The sequence below is a fragment of the Penicillium diatomitis genome (assembly GCF_028827545.1).
Source record: "Penicillium diatomitis strain IBT 30728 chromosome Unknown utg000008l_segment0_segment0, whole genome shotgun sequence".
Taxonomy (NCBI): Eukaryota; Fungi; Ascomycota; class Eurotiomycetes; order Eurotiales; family Aspergillaceae; genus Penicillium; species Penicillium diatomitis.
Window position 1 is genome coordinate 973,985 of NW_026623180.1, and position 18,426 is coordinate 992,410.

Consider the following 18,426-nt stretch of genomic DNA (forward strand, 5'->3'; position numbering starts at 1 on the left):
CAGGTACTTGGTCGGAGAATGAGGAAACCCAAGGATAATTGCAAATCTGACCGCAACAATGAGAGTCATCATGAGCTTCGTTGGCGTCCCAACCCTGTCTTGGCACAGAGACTTTGATCGCGGCGCATATCTTATCGATAGGCTCCAATCAATCAGGCATATCGGTTGTTGATTTTGCGCTATATAAGGATACAATCCGGTAGTTTTGCGCCCATTTCGATTGCAGATTGCGTCGCGTACATATCATGTCACAAGTCCCTACCCAGAGAACGTCCTCAATCCAGGATGAGGACCGGCATGGCTCAAATCGTACCGATACGTTCGTGTCAGAAGATCAGGAGCCCGAAACGATTGAGCAATTCAGCGACTCTCCATCAGCAAACCGATCCTGGTCAGAAAGACTACGACAGCTGTCGCAAATAGCGGAGAACACCATCGATCGTCGTGGTGTTGCACCAGAAGCCGAAGATGCCCTTCAAGCGCACCTGGACGCTCTGGAGTCAATCTTCACGAATGCGTCGCCAGAGCTGACGAGCGAGGCCTCGACGCCTTCGCGACCGACCTCGGAGGAACCAACTGTCGCAAGATTTACCGACTTCAATCAAATGAACGATGACGATGCGCCGTCAATTGGTCCCGAGCATCACCATCTGGGTCATGCCGCTTTATTGACGCAATTGACGCATCTATTGAGCGAGATTACTTCGCTTAATGAGGAGGTTGAGCGACGACGCAACGAGGCCCGCCACATCCGCGAGAGATTCGAAGAGAAGTGCCGCGGTCTGACTCGCGACGTTACCGAGCTAGAGGAAGAAGTACTGGAATTGTAAGTTACGAAAGATCGATGCTTTCCATATGTGAGATCCACCCCGGCTAACACAGACCCCCTTATATAAGACATTCCGATATCATCGAAGATGCCATTGATCTAGAATGTTTACAGGGCACGGTCAAGGGACTGCATGAGTGGACCAACCGTACGAAGGAGGAGCAGGAAAGGAACCGCGCATTGAGGGATTTCTCGGCTCAATACCACCGTACGCGGGGGTCCTGGATGGGCCGCAAAAGCAAAGGGAATCGGGGAGATCGAGATGCGGAGATAGACCGTGAAAGGATCCTCGACGGGATAGCTGCATGGATGCGAGGTTGGAGGGATCTCGAGGTCGAATTTGAAGTGCGATCGCGAGCTCGACGGATGAGGAGAGACAAAAGGCAAGAAGAGCTCATGAGGGCAGCGGAGAAGTCCGTGCCCGCGCGAAATGAACAAGGTCAATCGTTGGAGGTGGAAGACACGCGATTGAGCCACTGAGAAGAGCATCATACATCCAAATAGAGACCTGGGATTTCATGATCGAGGAGATGCATACAAGTACGCTATATACACGTGCTTTTGTTCGACTACGACAAAAGCTCTTGCTTGACAATCCTTCACTCCGAAAGTCGAACATGTTGTGCAATCACAGATCACTCATCAGTGCCAACGGGCATCAGACATTACATCAAAATTGAATCAGGAGCTCCACCTTCCCTGTGCGACGTACGCCACGGCTCATTAAAGGCCTGAACAAATGCAAGGCCATCGTACTTTTTCTGAATGCAAATAGTATGTTCAGATGAGAACGGAGAAGGTTGCTGATCGAAAGGTTCAAGGAACTCAACTTGCTACCACCGCTACTACCTGAGTGGAAGCGATGAAGGGCGGTGACGTATCATAGCGCCAAAAAACATCACCGAGTGAAGATTTTGGGTGGGAGGCAAGGTTTTGAAAGAGACTCGGGGGCGCAGTTCGTCACATAAATACAAAGCGACATTTTTGCAGTATACTGCCGCTCAATGTTGTACAGCGTACACATCTTCAACTGGTGTTTGTCTCAGCGAGCGGTCGACTAGCGACAGAAGCAGGCCGAGAAACCGAGGAGATTTGTCAACACCAGCCGTAGCCAGCTCTAAGCGTGCTTGGAGATGTTGTTCTAATGAGGGTCGTTCAACATCGACTACATCATTTCAAGTCACCTTTGGAAATTGATGACAGCCATCTGTATCGACATGATCAGTAATTGTGCCACGCTTGTTTGACCGTGGGATTGAACGTACCTGTTCTCCGAGCCCGCACACAAGCTTCTTCCCGTCCAGGTCCCACGACAAAGCTCGATCAGGATATGAGGGACCGTGTCCATTTTGTCCATTAGTGGCGCGATCGGGGTCCTCTTTGACCTTGGCGACACGAGGGGCTTTGCAAGTGGCAATCGGGTCACCACCGCGCTCGGCATTCCAAATGAGGACTTGATCTCTGCTGACAGCGCCGAGCGCGTAGCCATCAGGAGAGAAACTGCCAGTGATGGCGGGACTGGACGCGCCAAGACGAAGTCGATGGATGCACTTGTATTCTTTAGAAACGAGATCCGCCTGCCACACAGCGATGGTGCCATCAATGGAGAAAGAAGCGAATGAGATGGACAGATTGCCTTCTTGCCTTGGCAGCGCAGCATGCGGCTTGATGTCGATGCCAGTGATGGCGGCCTGGTGGGCACCTTCGACCAGAATGTCGTGCGTCGGAATCCAGATGGCCGAGGACGCCGCACTTGCGGTCACTGCGATAAAAGTATCTCCATCCTGTATGGATCGAACGTAGGTCCACTGCATGTCGGCCTGCGGCGAGGGATAGCTTTTGATTAGCCGGATATTGTCGCTCACTTCACACTCGTACACAGATCCCTTTCCGCAAGCAAACACCCGGTTTCTGCCACACCATGCCACGTCATAGAGATGGTTTGCTATCGTCTGCGATGGCGGGTACACATCGGGCCTTCGACCATCATCCCACAAGACCAGTTCAGACGATCGCTCGTCGGAAGCCACGATGACCAACTGGGGACTATCTGGTGCCCAGTACAAACCATTGATCACTCGAGGCATATCCGGCAAAAGGTCCATGACTTTGCCGTCTGTGTTGTAAATGGCTACAGTGCCCTTCAATTGCCGGTACGAGGCCACCACAAGTTTAGCACCGGCACTGTCCCACGCGACGGCCGACACGAATGCACCCGTTCCCTTGAGATCCAGGAAGCGGTTGCGGGCTGGCTCGGCTGCGGCTGAGAGTTTCCACAGAGAACAGAAGGTGTCTCCGGTGGCCAAGAGCAAAGACGAATCCTTTGGACACCATGTCGCTGAGATGGCGTGCTCTTCGTTGAGCAGGACGGCATCCGGACTCAAATCGGCGGCCTTGGCAGGAGAGATCTGTACTCCGACGCTATTGCCCGTGGTGAGAGTCGGTTCACGGGGCTTTTCTTCCAGCTCTGTCGCGCCCATGCTCACATCACCATCGCCATCCACTTCAGGTGCTTGGGGTTGCGGGCTGCTCGGCTTGCTCTCGGCTCTGTCAACCTCCATCGCTTCATCGCCATTGGTCTCCGTAGCATGGCTGTCTTGCGCAGGGTCGGCCGCGTGTCCACCATTAGAGACTGGTTCAGTTGCTACCTCCTCAACGTGTTCTGGAACTGGTCCTTTCGGTGAACCGGCTGGGGCTGGAGTGGGCTCATCCTTGGGTTTTAACGAGCCGACGTCAAATGGCTCCGGGCCGAAGAAGTATCTTTCAGGTGTGAATGTGGTCGGATTGCCGTCCTGTACGGAGACTGTCAGTCACGTTGGAGATATTATACAGATCGCGGTGTTTACTCTGCGGGCCAGCGACGGCGCGCAAGACAGTCGGCCATGTTTGTCCTTCGATGACAGCTGCCGGTATTGACGTACCTTGTCAATTGAGGACTCGAGTTCATGGTATTGTAGGCCTTTCTGGACAAGCGAGACCAGGGCATGTGTTTTAATGTGACGCGCGAAAGGCAACGTTTGGGGATTGGGGTACCATGCGCGCTGAAGTGAGACGGCAGCATCGCCATGACCTACGCGCCAGCGCGGTTAGAAGTTGGATCGGGATAATGTCAAGAGGAAGCAGAGGTATAGACGCGGCAACGTGCAGGAAGGGGGATCATAAGCGCAACGACACAAGCCCATAGTAAGACAGGACAGAAAGATTAACAAGTGGGTGGGGGTGGTTTGCTACGAACCTGATTCTTGAAGGTATCTAAAGTCGCACGAGGGCCGGGTTAGCAAGCTGCATGATCGCTGGACTTGAAGGCGCCGGGCGGCAAAACGCAAAGGAACACACGCAAATGGGGGTAAAATCACGTACCGCCATATTAGGTAGTTGACATGATGCGACGTCAGATCCGGTTGTGCCATGATGACATGTGCGATCAGATCAGAGCCGCACGCATGCCAGAAGTCGGGGTTGGGGAGGTGAGGCGGGCTTCCGCAAGGGAAGATGAAAATCAAAAGTGGAGGCGCTCAGCGGCGGAGACCAGATGGCAGACGGCAGATGGAGCTTCCAGGAACCCGAACGGTGAAAAATGGTGAACCTTGAAGAATGTGGAAGAGCGAGGGTGGAATACTCTTTAGCGCGTCGCAGCCGCAATGGGAAGGGGGGGCAGAATAAGGTCTTCCGAGACGCCGTGCCGGCTCAGACTAGGAAGATTCGGGGGCAGCTCGGAGGGAGAGATCGGGGGTGTCGGGGGTGTCGGGGGTGGTGTAAGTCGAGGGTGGATTAAGAGACGCGCAGAAATGCAGATGAACTTTGGGGGGGGGCAGAGAGGGACAAGAGGGACAAGAGGGTACGGAGTGCCGAACAGTGGAGGGACTGGACGGATGCAGCTGGGAATTGGGTCAAGTGCCCGTGGAATATGGAATTGCCCCAGACGGCGGGATTGATTGGGTCGGAGGGGTGGAAACACCCACGAGAGAGGAATTCAGCGAAGGATTTGCAGTGCAGGTGAGTCGGAGAAGAGAGAAAGGGCGAAGAGCAGGAGAACGAGATGCAAGTCACGGGGAAGTTGAAGGTATGAAGGTTCCAGCCCGTCGAACGGTGGACAGGCCAGTGGCAGGTGGCAGGTGGCAGGTGGCTGATGCGCAAATGAAGAGGGCAAAGTCACGGTTCCGTAAGAGGAAAGGTTTCCACGCTCCCACACGCGAATGATTGACGATCGAAGGGACCAGAGGGCTTCTCCCTTAGGAGGGGAGGGAGAAAAGGATGCAGAAGCGGCAGTCAAGGCAAGAGCGAGGCACAGAGGGACAGAGAGACAGAGAGACAGAGAGAGGTGGAAGAAAGGGAAGCGGGAATGGGAAATGAGAATGTCCAGAAGATGATCGGATGGTCACGTCGTCAGGTTGATCCGTGGCTGGTAGCCGCGAGTAGACCGAACCAGAGGATCAGGTGCAAGGTGGAAGCGTAGATGGGGGAGGAGAGACAGAGAGGGGAGTTCCAAGGCCAGAGACAAGTACCGGGGGGAGCAAATCGGGTGGAGGTCTTGACAATCAATACAGACCGGCCGTGGATGGAGAGACACTAGACAGACTCTGCAAATGTCGCAAGATTCAAGGATGGATGATGGAGAACAAGTTGATGGGCTCACGAGAGAGCAAAAGGGTTTGGTTGGGGTTTGTTCCCGTCGAAGACTGACGCAGTCTCTCCGCTACAACTACCAACTTGAGAAGAACCGAATGATAATAACAACAGGTCTCGGTTCTCAGTTCTCAGTCCTCACTCTCTAATAGAAAGCTGCAGAAAACGAGACCAGCTGACTTTCTTCAGATCTGCTACAATACAACAAGCCTTACAAGCCACAAGGTAGTGTACAACTGTACATCGGCTACAATAAAACAAAGTACATCAAACTGCGCGTCACCTTCCACGGCGTGACAATCTCACGGGCAGAGACCCCATCCCAAGGTAAAGCGCAGTACCAGCCACGACTCCCGAAGCTGAAAAGTGGACTCGGACTCAATCTCCAAATGTGCGGAATTCTGCGGTGGCGCCCTCCACAGTCCACAGTCCACACAGATCTCGAACGACAGCAAGTCAGCAAGGCTCGGAGCTATGCCGGTAGTCCTGTACTGACTCACCGAGTCAGTGAGTAGTACCCGACTACTAAGTTGCTAGTAAGTCTAGTAGTAGTCCAGTACTACTGTCTGGGTAAAGACACACACAATCGAACACCTACCTGGTATCTGGCTTCGCGCTTCCTACAGAACCCAGATCTCGAGGAAGGAAAGGAGCCTCTTCACAACAAGACAGGTGCCATAGATGCCCATTTCAGGACTAGATGTACCTACCTCTCCCAGCCGAACAAGATAAGTGACTGTCTTCTGCTGTCTCTGCGCAGTTCACCGGAAATCGTAGATCAGGTCAGGTCTCCTATGTGTCGCTTGGACCTGCGCGGCATCTCCCTCTGGCCGTTCGGCTCTGTGGGTTGGAGATTTTTGGGTTCAGATAAGTTCTGAGTCCAGCCTTACCTGAGCATCGATGCCCGTGACTGTCTAGCCTTTTTGGGGTGCCAAGACCCACCTCAAGTGGATCGGCAAATGTAATCGCCATGCTTGAACTTTCTTTGTGGCACGGGACATCTAGTCCTAATCGAGAAATTCGCTTTTCCCCGTTGCCCTGATTTCTGGAGGTCTCTCCTCTTTCCGGCCGGTTCGAGCATCGGTTCGGAATATCATTGTTCCTTACGCTCATCGATGCTGTACCGTAGGCCCTTCGAGAAGGCAGCAAGATGTCAAGAGTCACATGGTAGTAGTCACTAAGGTAGTGCACTAGAAACCGGCACTGAGAACATATGGGCGATCTCATTCAATCAGTTCCTCGGTGCTACTCCCATTTTCTTGGACAATAATCGAATCGGCTCCCCGAACGTCACGGATGAGATTATATAGGGAGTCAGACAGCTACATCACCGTTTCGTTAAGATGACATGACCCATCTGTTATTCTCGACTTTGAAGCCTACATGCATAGCAAGGCCCGAGAACTATTCCCTGCCCGAAGCTGGAGGAGGCCTGAACACTACACCAAGGTCCCTCAGAGCCACCGACTGCGCATTTGGAAGCCAGCACGTACCTGGGCATATATAATCGATCGTATCCATGCGGGTGCGGTGCATGTGTACCTAGTACCTAGTACCTACTATCTACTAGTCCTCCTACCTAGCACCTACGTACTCATGCGTACGAAATGGAGTAGAAAAAGGTCAAAAATAAATTCCTATCTAGGCAGCTTAAAGCGCGCAGTGAGGGTCTACCGAGAGCAGTCAAAACGTTGAGCAGTTGCAAGTGAGCTGACACTTCATAGTCCTCTCCAGTGAACGAACTACTACGACCAACATCGGAGCATCGACAGATTGATCCTTTCTATGTCGGATGTACCTCAATTGGAGCGCACTAGACCAAAGGAACTGGCAAACGGAACTGGATCTCGTGATCTGGAGCGTAAATGCTGCCCGATGTCAATAGATCACGTGACCATCATTTGACAAGCATACATTGAACTTGCAGTAGGAGTCTACAGAGCAACGGGGACTGTATCTATTGCCGAGGTAGAGATGGCTTGGTGAGCTTTTAACCTCGTACCTCGCAGTTGCGATCGCTCGCGGAAGTGGTAGCCTGGCAAATACGGACATGATCGTGGTCATTATTATGGCTAGCGGCCGCCGCTAGGTATGCGGTCTATGCGGTCGGCAACCTCAACCGCCGGCCCTCGACAACTGAGAATTTTTGTCATCACCTTGCGAAACACTCCAGGCTCCAGGTCGATCAGTCCTGCGGTCTCGTCTCCGCCGCGAGACGATATGTCCATGCGACTCAACATTCCTTCGGCCACTCGTGCCGTTCTGATCGCCCTCTTAACCCTATCGCTCCTCTACAACATCGCCAGATGGCGCCAACTCGACACCACTGCTGGCAGTGTCCAAACGAGTCCCATCATCCCCTATCTGACCCTGGTTCCCTCGCTCTTCTACCAATATCCTTGGACTCTTCTTACTGCGACTTTTGTGGAGCAGAATATCTTTACAGTTTTGCTCAATGCAGCCACCATCTTCTATGGGGGCAAGTACCTCGAGCGCGCATGGGGCTCGCGTGAATTCAGCAAATTCATCTTGGCAGTTGCCGTGATACCCAATGTGATGATCGTTCCATTCTATCTGACCTGGGCCGCTCTGACTGGGTCTTCAACCAGGGGGTATGTTCTTCTTCGTCTCATCTCCTTGCGCAAATCGCAAATCTGGAAATTCGTGAGCTGACATGATGCCCGTCCCGCATGATCAGTCTCACTCAGATCTGTGGCGGTGTTGCCATTCAAGGCTCATTTCTTGTCGCTTTCAAGCAACTTGTGCCCGAGCATACCGTCACCGTCTTCAAGGGACTGATCAAAATGCGCGTCAAGCATTTCCCCGCACTATTCCTCCTTCTCAACACCCTGAGTGGATTCATCATTGGGACCGACACCGCTGCAGTACTGGCCTGGTTCGGTCTCTTGACTAGCTGGACGTACTTACGGTTCTATAAAAGACAGCCCGATCTCACCGGGACTTCCACCAATGGGCAGGGTATCAAAGGCGACGCCAGCGAGACATTTGCCTTTGCCTGTCTGTTTCCCGATGTGATGCAGCCCCCAATTGCATTCGTGGCGGACAAAATATATACCTCACTGGTATCTCTGAAGATCATCACCCCATTCTCGGAGGATGAGATCGCCTCCGGAAACCAGCAAGTTCTCGCGCGCGGCGAGGCGGGCCTCCCCACGCTCCTCAGCAATCAACGCGCGGCTGGGCGGGGCTCTGGCAAGCGCGAGGAGGCCGAGCGAAGACGGGCGTTGGCCTTGAAGGCGTTGGATCAACGACTACAGGCAGCAGCTGGTGGGCGCGCTCAAGCCGGGCCCTCTTCGCAAGGTGAAAGCGCTTCACATCGATCAGGTACCCCAACCTCGTCTGCGCCCAGTGGGCACAACGTTCTCGGGGGTACTAATTACAACCCTGACCATGCGTGAAGTCGACCCGGCATTAGAATTGACTAACATATTGGGAAATATTGGGCGACTTGAAAGGTGCATTGCCCTTTCGCTCATGACGATCAAATATACCGCTGGTGCATGTGTATGTACCTCCTGTTAGCTCAGCTCTGGCCTCATTCCAACAAGTAGACAACTAGTAATCCCCAAGGCTAAGCTAGGTACATGCTCGGATGTCAGTAAGCCCCGAAGCGATTCGCCATCGCTTTAAGGCGAATGTGGATGGAATCAAAATGCTGGCTTGGACACTGGCCTGCATCCCTGTTCTGTGCTTGATCAACCTCACCTTGTCTTGCGCACTAAGTATCAGATCTTCTGGTAGTAGATAAGTCATGTTTGTTGAATCCACGCAGTGATCTATTCAGATGGGAACTTCGTGAATAGAGGAGATACGACAGGGCGGAAGAATTTCAAGGTTGGGCAACGGATCTGTTGGGGCCGAATGATACCAATGCGGAAGACATACTGCTTGGAAGCCGTAAATTTAGGGGTTGCACAGGTCAAAATTGAAAGCGCCACATATATATGATACAGATTTTGAATGCGATAAGAATCACAAGAACGCGTCCATGATAGCTTCGAAAGGTACGAGAACAAAGCCCGCTTTAGAGCTCCTTCATCTTCTCAACCTCACCACGCGCCTCGGCCAACATCCGCTCTTGATCCTTCTTGGCCTGGCGGATGGCCTGTATGCGCTCCCGATCCTTGCCAGCCTTGGCTGTGATAGCGTCCAGTCGCTTCCGCTCGGCTTCGTCCTCTGCAGAGGTACGGACCTCCTCGGCTCCGGTCGCCGCCTGTACCCGACTCCAAATCTCCTTGTATGTAAGATCTTTCAAGTCCACGACTGCGATCTTCTCGCTGCTCTCGGGGGCAGGAGCGTGCTTGTCGGAGATCTTCTTGGACCCAATGATCGCGGGTGCAGTGCTGCTCAATCGCTCGGCGAAGTAGATCGTCAAAGAAGGCGTTAAGCTCTGGTCTTCTGTCTGTTGCACCGTCATACGAACAGCCGGGTTGTGATATTTGAGGCGGGGAAGGCAATTGCGCCAGAAGTGACGGGCGCCTTGATGTCCATTGTAGATCTTGCGGGCATATGTGAGGTGTAGTCGAGTGACTGGGGGAAATTCTTTCGTGGCAGAGGTGGGATTGGGAAAGATTGCGGCACCGAGACCGGTTCTGATATCAAGAATCTGTTGGTTTGTGTCAGTCACGGAGGCATTTTTTCATGGTTGTTTGGATTCGGCGCGCTGAGAGGGCAATTTGCTGAAGGGGAGGATTTCCGGATTCGGAGGAGCTTTGGAAGAAGCGAAGTTTTGCTTGGAATATGGATTGAATTTACCCTCTATATTTGGAAGATGTTCTTGTCAGCGAGCTTTCATATAGTTTGGTTGTTTCCCAATCAATCATTCAGTCAAACTGGACAGACCTGTATACTTACAGTCTTCAGCTTGCGCATGCGCTTGAACAAGTTGACCATAATGGCTTGGGGTATCGCCCAGGGGGTCGACCCTAGTGCGTCGAAAGTAAAGGGATTGACTGAAATCGCGATCTACCAACAAAACAACTCCTGAGCTAAAAGGACGGTCTGTTATCGAGTCGAAAGCGTGTTATTGCTGATCCGGGGAATTTTGTCGGCGGACATCCATGACTGGAAAGTTGCGGCGCGATTCAGGGTCACGTGAGTTATTTACATCAAATAGTTATGCTTCTTGGACCACCTCAGCTGTCAGAAAGACAAGACTATATGCTTGTTACATCAAATATTAAATAAGACGAAAGTCCTTGGTAGTACACTCAAGCATATATCTACACAGAATATTAATCACTTCTGCAAAATTCCAAGACACCTAGCTCAACTCATACCTATACGACCAACTCGAGTCCTAGGCACTTGACCATTCACCGTCGCCGCCTCTCGACCGCCTTTGAGTCACCGGCACAATTTGACTTGAATTTATATCAACCCCGCGATCTGTAATTCCTTAGGTAGTTTTTGTGAATCTTGCTACCAGGGTTCAATCCGTCTGAAATCAATCATGGCGGCTGCTGCTGCATCCGCTGCTGCGCTCGATCCGAGCAACAGCACGAAAAACACTTTGAAGCTCGAAAATGTGATCATTCATCTACCCCTCCCCCTCCATCACGCCGTTTACTACCAAATTCTTTACTTTACTTGATCTGTTTTTAATGTCGCTAATAATGTTTTCCATTTCTCTAGACCGAGAAACGTGACACTCTGATTGCCATCGAGAAGAAGTACCAAGCACAATGGAAGGAGAACAGAGTCTTCGAGGCCGATGCCCCGTCATTCGAAGAAGTCCCTCAAGGCTCCATGACCGCTTCTGAGCTGCGTGAGAAACACCCCAAGTTCTTCGGTACCATGGCGTATCCTTACATGAACGGTACTTTGCACGCCGGCCACAGCTTCACTGCTAGTAAGGTCGAGTTCATGACTGGTGTCGCTCGTATGGAGGGCAAGCGTGCGCTGTTCCCCCTCGGCTTCCACTGCACCGGTATGCCCATCAAGGCTTGTGCCGACAAGCTGCGCGACGAAGTGAAGATGTTTGGTCAGAACTTCGAAGGTTACAAGGAGGAGGATGAGGCGAGCGCTCCCGCTGCGCCCACGCAAGAGTCCAAGCCCGAAGCCAAGGCTCAGGCCGAGAAGTTCTCTGGAAAGAAGAGCAAGGCCGCCGCTAAGACCGTGAAGATGAAGTATCAATTCCAGATCATGTTGGCGATCGGTGTCCCCCTTGAGGATATTCACAAGTTCGCCGATGCCAACCATTGGCTGCACCACTTCCCCCCTCTCGCCATTCGCGACCTGGACAGCATGGGTGCCCGTGTCGACTGGCGCCGCCAATTTGTCACAACCGACGCCAACCCTTACTATGACGCCTTCGTCCGCTGGCAGATGAATCGTCTCCGCGAGCTCGGAAAAATCATGTACGGCAACCGTTACACTATCTACTCTCCCAAGGATGGTCAGCCTTGCATGGACCACGACCGCACAGAAGGTGAAGGAATTGGCCCTCAGGAGTACACTGCTTTGAAGCTGCAGGTCAAGGAGTGGGCCCCCGAGATTGCTCAACTCGTAAAGGGCAAGATCGAGGACGACGCCAAGGTCTTCTTCGTCCCTGCTACTCTCCGTCCCGAAACCATGTACGGCCAAACCAACTGTTTCGTTGGCCCCAAGATCAACTACGGTCTATTCAAGTTGAAGGAGAAGGAATATGTTATTGTCACCAAGCGTGCTGCTTGGAACATGGCTTTCCAGGGCCACTTCTTCCAGGACGGCTACTTCCCCAAGTCCCAGGATGAGCTTCCTCTCGTTCTCGAGGCTCCTGGCTCTTCGTTCGTTGGTACTCTTATCAACGCCCCTCTTTCATTCCATAAGGATGGTGTCTATATTCTGCCCATGGAGAGTGTCTCTGCTTCAAAGGGAACCGGTGTCGTCACCTCAGTTCCCTCCGACAGCCCCGACGACTATGCCACCCTTATGGACTTGATTAAGAAGGCCGATTACTATGGTATTAAGAAAGAGTGGGCTGATAAGGAGATTTTCCCTCTGATCGACACCCCAACTTACGGCAACTTGACTGCTCCTGCTTTGATCAAACAGCTCAAAATCAACTCGCCCAAGGATGTCACTCAGCTGGCTGAGGCCAAGGATCTTGCCTACACCGAGGGCTTCTACAAGGGAACTCTGATCGTGGGTGAATTCAAGGGTGAGCCTGTCAGCGTTGCTAAGGACAAGGTCCGTCAATCGCTGTACCAAAGTGGGGATGCCTTCCCCTTCGCCGATCCCATGGGCAAGGTTGTTTCTCGCTCCGGTGACGAGTGTGTGGTGGCCTATCTCGGCCAATGGTTCCTGAACTACGGTGAGAATGATGAGCAGTGGCAAAAGGAGACCCTGGACCACGTTGTCAACAAGCTCAACGCCTATGCCCCTGAAACCAAGAACGGCTTCGAGAAGAACTTGTCATGGCTGAACCGTTGGGCCTGTGCCCGCACCTACGGCCTAGGTTCCAAGCTCCCCTGGGACACTCAGTTCTTGGTCGAGTCCCTGAGTGATAGCACTGTTTACATGGCTTACTATACCATCGCTCACCTTCTCCACGGTGATCGATACGGTAAGACCACTGGTCCCCTGAACGTCACCGCCGACCAGATGACGGATGAAGTCTGGGACTACGTCTTCACCCGTCGCGAGCTCAGCGACGACCTGATCACCCAGTCCGGTATTGACAAGGACGCCTTGCTGAAGATGCGCCGTGAATTCGAGTACTGGTATCCCCTTGATGTCCGTGTTTCAGGCAAGGATCTGATCCAGAACCATCTTACTTTCTTCCTTTACATTCACATCGCGCTGTTCCCAGCCGAGTATTGGCCTCGTGGAGTCCGTGCCAATGGTCATCTGTTGCTCAACGGCGAGAAAATGAGTAAGAGTACTGGTAACTTCCTTACCTTGAAGGATGCCGTTGATAAGTTCGGTGCCGACGCAACCCGAATTGCCTTTGCCGATGCTGGTGATGGCATTGAGGATGCCAACTTTGAGGAGGCTGTTGCCAACAGTAACATCTTGCGTCTCTTCACCCTGAAGGAATGGATCGAGGAGGTCGTCAAGGACTCCTCCCTCCGCACTGGTGCAGCTGATGCCTACTGCGACGAGTTGTTTGACAACGAGATGAACAGCCTCGTCCGTGAGGCTCAGAAGCACTACCAGGAGTGAGTACTGTCTTAGATTTTGATAAGGTGGATACGTCAGCTAACCTACGATTTTTTTTTTCAGCACAAACTTCAAGCTTGCTCTGAAGTCCGGTCTGTACGATTTCACTGCCGCTCGTGACACTTACCGCGAGGCCGCCACCGCTGCTGGTTGTGGTATGCACCGTGACACCATCCTCCGCTACATCGAGTTGCAGGCGTTGATGCTGGCCCCGATTGCTCCTCACTGGGCTGAGCATGTGTGGCTGGAGGTCCTGAAGAAGGTTGGTGTGCCCCCACTCCCAGATTCATTACAATCTCCAAATCTAACCTGCTTTCAGTCCGAGTCCATCCACTTTGCTAGATTCCCTACCGTTCCCGAGCCCAAGCTAGAGCTCACTGCTGCTCAAAGCTACGTCCGCAGCACCTCTTCCAGCATTCTGTCATCAGAGGCTCAGTTCGTTAAGCGTCTGTCAAAGGGCAAGGCGTCAAACTTTGACCCCCGCAAGCCTAAGAAGCTTACTATCTACTATGCCGAGAACTTCCCTGCCTGGCAAGAGAAGTACATCGACCTCGTGCGCGAGGCTTTCGACGCCATGACTGTCTCAATCAATGACAAGGAGCTCAATGCCAAGGTTGGCAAGTTGGGCGAGATGAAGAAGGCCATGCCTTTCGTTCAAACTCTGAAGCGCCGCCTCGTGGGTAGCCGCGAGGACCCGGAGCTCGTCTTCGGCCGCAAGCTGCCTTTCGATGAGCTCAAGTACTTGACTGCCATGATTCCTGGTCTGCAGCGAACCTCTGGTTATAAGCAGGTTGAGGTGATCAAGGTTCATGAGGGTGGCAAGACCGGTGAGGTCGTTGGAACTGGTGAGACCCGCGAGGGTTTGAACGCCGAACACGCTGTCCCCGGCCAGCCCGCATTCATGTTCGCCAACGTCGACTGATTGAGCTGTACATGTAGACCTATGATAGTCTCTTACGCCTCCATTGATCACTTTTGAGCGACGTGCTCGGTGAGCTTATGTCGTTTATTTCCCAAGCACGAAAATTCACATTTCTACTGTTCGATGGGATATGTTCTTCTGTGTAAAACGCCTGCTTAATCGAGGACTACCTAGTAGAAGTCACTCCATCGTCAGGAAAGTGATATCGATATGACGAGGGCCCGAAAGAAGAAGTCGAGAAAATTGGGCGTTGTTCTGTCTTATAAGAGACGGCCGCTGTACAATTAGGGACTGCCACTGCTCTTTCAACGGATCATTCGAGATGAGGGAAGGAAGCCCAAGCCCAAACCTGTGTGATTACTTGCTCGAGATCGCGACCTATACAACATAAATTCTTCTTTGGGTATGATATGCAACGATGTTTAGAACGCCAGACGCTATGCTCAGATTTCTAGTATACATGGTACTTCAGATCGACGTGATCCATCTGCGCAAGAATGATCGTGGATCAGCTATAGCGGAACCTCAGTCGCGGTCTTTTCCTTTTGTCTGCCTTCAGCTTTTGCGCAATGAAGTCCCAGCACTGGATTGGAGGTCGAATACCAATATGCTTGCCGTTGGGAGTGAAGACCTCAATCTGTGGATAGTTCACCTGGTCGTTCTTGTTCCCTGGGTAGCGTCTTGCTCGGACCTGGATGCTTACTTCGATCCAGCCGCAGCCTTCAACGAGAATATCGGCCGACATGACTCGGTAGGGAAGTTTGGGAATAGGTATGCCTTTGTCTTTCACAGCTTTGGCCACGAGCGACGGGAGGTTAGAGGCAGTCGTGTCCCAGCGCAAGTCGAACTTTCCTGACGAGGCAATCGTCGCGCCAGTTCCTTCTTTCATAAGCTGCTTCCCGACATACGGGCGTCGCTCTGTTTGGAGCTCAATGGCCTTATCAGTCTTAGTGACGTGCGGCTCAATGGGGACAAAGCATGCAGCGAGAACGGTGTCGTCTGGGTCAACAGCGGTGATGCGCACCAGACCACCTCCCAGGAGAAGGGATTGACCTGGTTTGACTGTACACCGTTCAGGCTTGACACGCTTGGTCATGATCAAGTCACGCTTATGCTCGTCGCGAACATAATCTTCGAGCTCTCCACGTTCAAGGCCAGGCAGATCAATGACTTCGCCCTTTCCGCGACCGAATGGAATTCGAATCGGAGACACCGTGGTACCAGGCAAGGAGGAAATCACAGGAAGCACCGGGTACATGTCCTCGCGTGGCGCCGGCGGAAGCAAGCTCTCGGGATCGAGCAGAGAGGCCTGGCGCTGATTAGGAATCTCATGCTCTTCCCGCTGTTGTTCAATCCACTCAGCCATATTCTCGAGGCGAGACGAATCTTTCGGAAAACACACTTCAATGAAGCTGCTTTTTCCAACGTTGGCCTTGCCAACAACCCAAATACCTCCGCCATGCTCTTTGATCTCTTCTTTGACCTGTTTCGTCCACCAACCGCGATGAGCGCTAATCATGTGCACATTGCCTAATCTGACGTCTCTACCCGCCTTTCCCAGAGCATCCCGCAGTACATTGCGGATATACTCCATCTTGGAGTCTACCTGTTCCTTGGTGGCTGCAAGCAGGTCCGCGCGTGTAATGACGAAACTCAAGGTGGGCAGCTTCCTGCCACCGCTGTACTTCTCGTTCGTTGCTCGTCGATTCTTCGACCGTTGCTCTTGAGCGTCCAAGGCAGCGTGGATGCGTGGGATGAGGGACATCGGGAAATCCGCGGCATCCAAGATATGGTAAATGCGATTGTATTTGTAAGGTGACTCGTCCATCAATTCCCGGATTGAGTGTACAGAAGGCTTGGGCAAAGAGGCGGCCTTGTTATGATGTATCAGGTCGTGACAGCGATCACAGACATGGGACACACGCGATGGTGCTTCTAGTAGTTCAGTTGTAGGTTGACTCTCAGGGACGAGAACGTCGTCAGGAAGAGCGCCGCCTTGTTTTAGACTGTCAGTTGCTGGTTTTCAGGATGCCAATGAAGCTCTGGACAGTGAACTGACCATGAATCGGGACCGGCGCCGAAGACTGTGAGTCGTCTTCAATTCCAGCATCTTTCAGGATGGCATCTTTCTCATCCTGCTCCTTGCTACTTTGCTCGAGAGCACCCTTCTTCCGAGCTAAGAGCTTCCTGGTCTGCTTTCGGTTGGCACTGTAGTAGCCAGGCTCTTCAGGCTCGATTGTCTGAGAGAATGCGCCACACCCAGGACAACAGATAGGTAGCACATCGATGAGTTCATCTTGACCAAGTTCATCTTTCCCTTGTTGAGATTGAGGTGCCGAGAATTTGCGAATCTGGCCGTGTCGGAGGCTGAGAGGAGAGTTGTGCTTGGTCGCAAAGCGACTTGGACCGTTATTCGACCATGTTGAGTATTCAAACTGAGCTGTCAGAGCTCTCGAGATGGGTTGCAGTTTTCTGAGTTTTCCTGCCCGGAACAGGGCGCCTCTTGCGCAAAGGGACATGATTGCATGCGATCGCAAATATGCGGAACACGAGCGGAGCCTTTTTTTTTGGACCGTCAAGCAGTTCTTATCGATAAGCGCGCCCGGGCCTAGATCTAGGCTATGATGTTATTGGTCTTCTCATTCACTTTGTTGATTGGGATTTAATTGCTGCCATTTCGTATTCGGATATTGGTGGAAATATGGAACGAGCACTTTGATAATATAGCCATTATAAATTTGGCCCAATAAGAAGACTTTGAGAACAATATGCGTCACTCCTAATCGCTAAAAACGCCATCATAGAAACCGTGAATGCAGAAGCTCCGGTATCGCTCCCTTATGCGCGAGCTTTGCCTTTACCCTTGGCTTCATTCTCCTCTGCTTGCTCTTCATCCGAATCGCTCATAAACTCGTCGTCGTCGTCGAATCCAATGTACCGGCGAGGGGCTGGTTTGGAGGGCGCTTTATCAGTGGGAGATGGTCCGCTGACCGGTTCTTCTTCCTCGTCTTCCTCGGAGACAGTGGACATGTCTTCGTCACTGCCCTCGCTTGCACTGGTACTTGACCCTCCCAAAATTGTTTCTCGAAGGTTGTCCGTCCAGTCCCCGTCCTTCATTGCTTGAAGAACTGCCTCTCGGGCCTTTTCATTCATTTCCTCCTTGTCGTCCATCCACTGACCATCAATCTTTTGTTTGCCACCTCCATTCTTGATCTCGTCTTGGCGTTTTTCTGCCAGTTCGACGACTGCTTGCCAGCGGCGCCGGCGCTCCTCTTTCTCTTGCTTGTCCATTTCAGGTTTCACAGCAAGATACTCCGCGAGCGCCTTGGCCTCGTTGATCGTGCGCAAACGACGGCCATCTAGATTGCGACTGGAGCTGTTTGCATCGCCTTGGTTGCGCTTGCGCTTGCTTGCCATGCGACCACCAGCAGCACGCAGCTGGGATCCGAAACCACCTTTGCCACCGCACAGAGGTGCGGAAAGGCGAATTGGGAGTATATTTGAGGTTGCGCCATTAGGTTCAGAGATGACTGACTTGACTGAAGCTGGCGATGCGAAGATTTGCTTGTTGTTGGTCGTGGTCAGGATAAGTCGATCGAGGGAAAGAGAGGATGGGAGATATGAAGTGACTTTGTCTGTCAGGTCGGCGACGCTGGCTGTAAAAGGTAGGCTGAACGATAACGTTGAGGGTAGAGAGAGACCAGGAAACGTCGAAAGAAGAATGTTGATGTTGGACTGCGCCATATTGACTGACTCTCCGGCGAGTAAGTTATGCGAAGGACGTGATGCTGTTGATTGAGGAAGTTGAGGTTGTGGCGTGCAACAGATAAGGCGGGCCTGATGCGATGGCCGGAGCTTTCACGTGACTTGGCTAGATTTGGGCTGG

At 52.4% G+C, this 18,426-nt stretch overlaps 7 protein-coding genes across 7 annotated transcripts; 3 read left to right on the forward strand and 4 right to left on the reverse strand.

Moving 5' to 3' along the window:
* Positions 1 to 245: 245 nt before the first annotated feature.
* Positions 246 to 1,309, forward strand: N7539_006362 (uncharacterized protein; the record flags this gene model as incomplete). The annotated part of the gene is made up of 2 exons (XM_056935964.1): positions 246 to 826; positions 898 to 1,309. 2 exons carry the CDS (start codon positions 246 to 248, stop codon positions 1,307 to 1,309), a joined length of 993 nt encoding a protein of 330 aa, XP_056788888.1.
* Positions 1,310 to 2,009: 700 nt separating this feature from the next.
* On the reverse strand, positions 2,010 to 4,239 carry N7539_006363 (WD40 repeat domain-containing protein; the record flags this gene model as incomplete). Its single annotated transcript, XM_056935965.1, has 5 exons — positions 2,010 to 2,036; positions 2,095 to 3,621; positions 3,751 to 3,899; positions 4,065 to 4,081; positions 4,190 to 4,239. 5 exons carry the CDS (start codon positions 4,237 to 4,239, stop codon positions 2,010 to 2,012), a joined length of 1,770 nt encoding a protein of 589 aa, XP_056788889.1.
* Positions 4,240 to 7,675: 3,436 nt separating this feature from the next.
* N7539_006364 (rhomboid family protein) lies at positions 7,676 to 8,874 on the forward strand (the record flags this gene model as incomplete). The annotated part of the gene is made up of 2 exons (XM_056935966.1): positions 7,676 to 8,067; positions 8,154 to 8,874. The coding sequence occupies 2 exons, from the start codon at positions 7,676 to 7,678 to the stop codon at positions 8,872 to 8,874; spliced, it is 1,113 nt and encodes a 370-aa protein (XP_056788890.1).
* A 626-nt stretch (positions 8,875 to 9,500) lies between these two features.
* Positions 9,501 to 10,369, reverse strand: N7539_006365 (mitochondrial 54S ribosomal protein mL61; the record flags this gene model as incomplete). The annotated part of the gene is made up of 2 exons (XM_056935967.1): positions 9,501 to 10,082; positions 10,331 to 10,369. The coding sequence occupies 2 exons, from the start codon at positions 10,367 to 10,369 to the stop codon at positions 9,501 to 9,503; spliced, it is 621 nt and encodes a 206-aa protein (XP_056788891.1).
* A 559-nt stretch (positions 10,370 to 10,928) lies between these two features.
* Positions 10,929 to 14,540, forward strand: N7539_006366 (leucine--tRNA ligase CDC60; the record flags this gene model as incomplete). The annotated part of the gene is made up of 4 exons (XM_056935968.1): positions 10,929 to 11,003; positions 11,111 to 13,617; positions 13,682 to 13,880; positions 13,938 to 14,540. 4 exons carry the CDS (start codon positions 10,929 to 10,931, stop codon positions 14,538 to 14,540), a joined length of 3,384 nt encoding a protein of 1,127 aa, XP_056788892.1.
* Positions 14,541 to 15,048: 508 nt separating this feature from the next.
* N7539_006367 (uncharacterized protein) lies at positions 15,049 to 17,059 on the reverse strand (the record flags this gene model as incomplete). Its single annotated transcript, XM_056935969.1, has 2 exons — positions 15,049 to 16,556; positions 16,600 to 17,059. 2 exons carry the CDS (start codon positions 17,057 to 17,059, stop codon positions 15,049 to 15,051), a joined length of 1,968 nt encoding a protein of 655 aa, XP_056788893.1.
* Positions 17,060 to 17,378: 319 nt separating this feature from the next.
* N7539_006368 (telomere maintenance SDE2 family protein) lies at positions 17,379 to 18,284 on the reverse strand (the record flags this gene model as incomplete). The annotated part of the gene is made up of 1 exon (XM_056935970.1): positions 17,379 to 18,284. One exon carries the CDS (start codon positions 18,282 to 18,284, stop codon positions 17,379 to 17,381), a length of 906 nt encoding a protein of 301 aa, XP_056788894.1.
* Between the last annotated feature and the right edge of the window lie 142 nt (positions 18,285 to 18,426).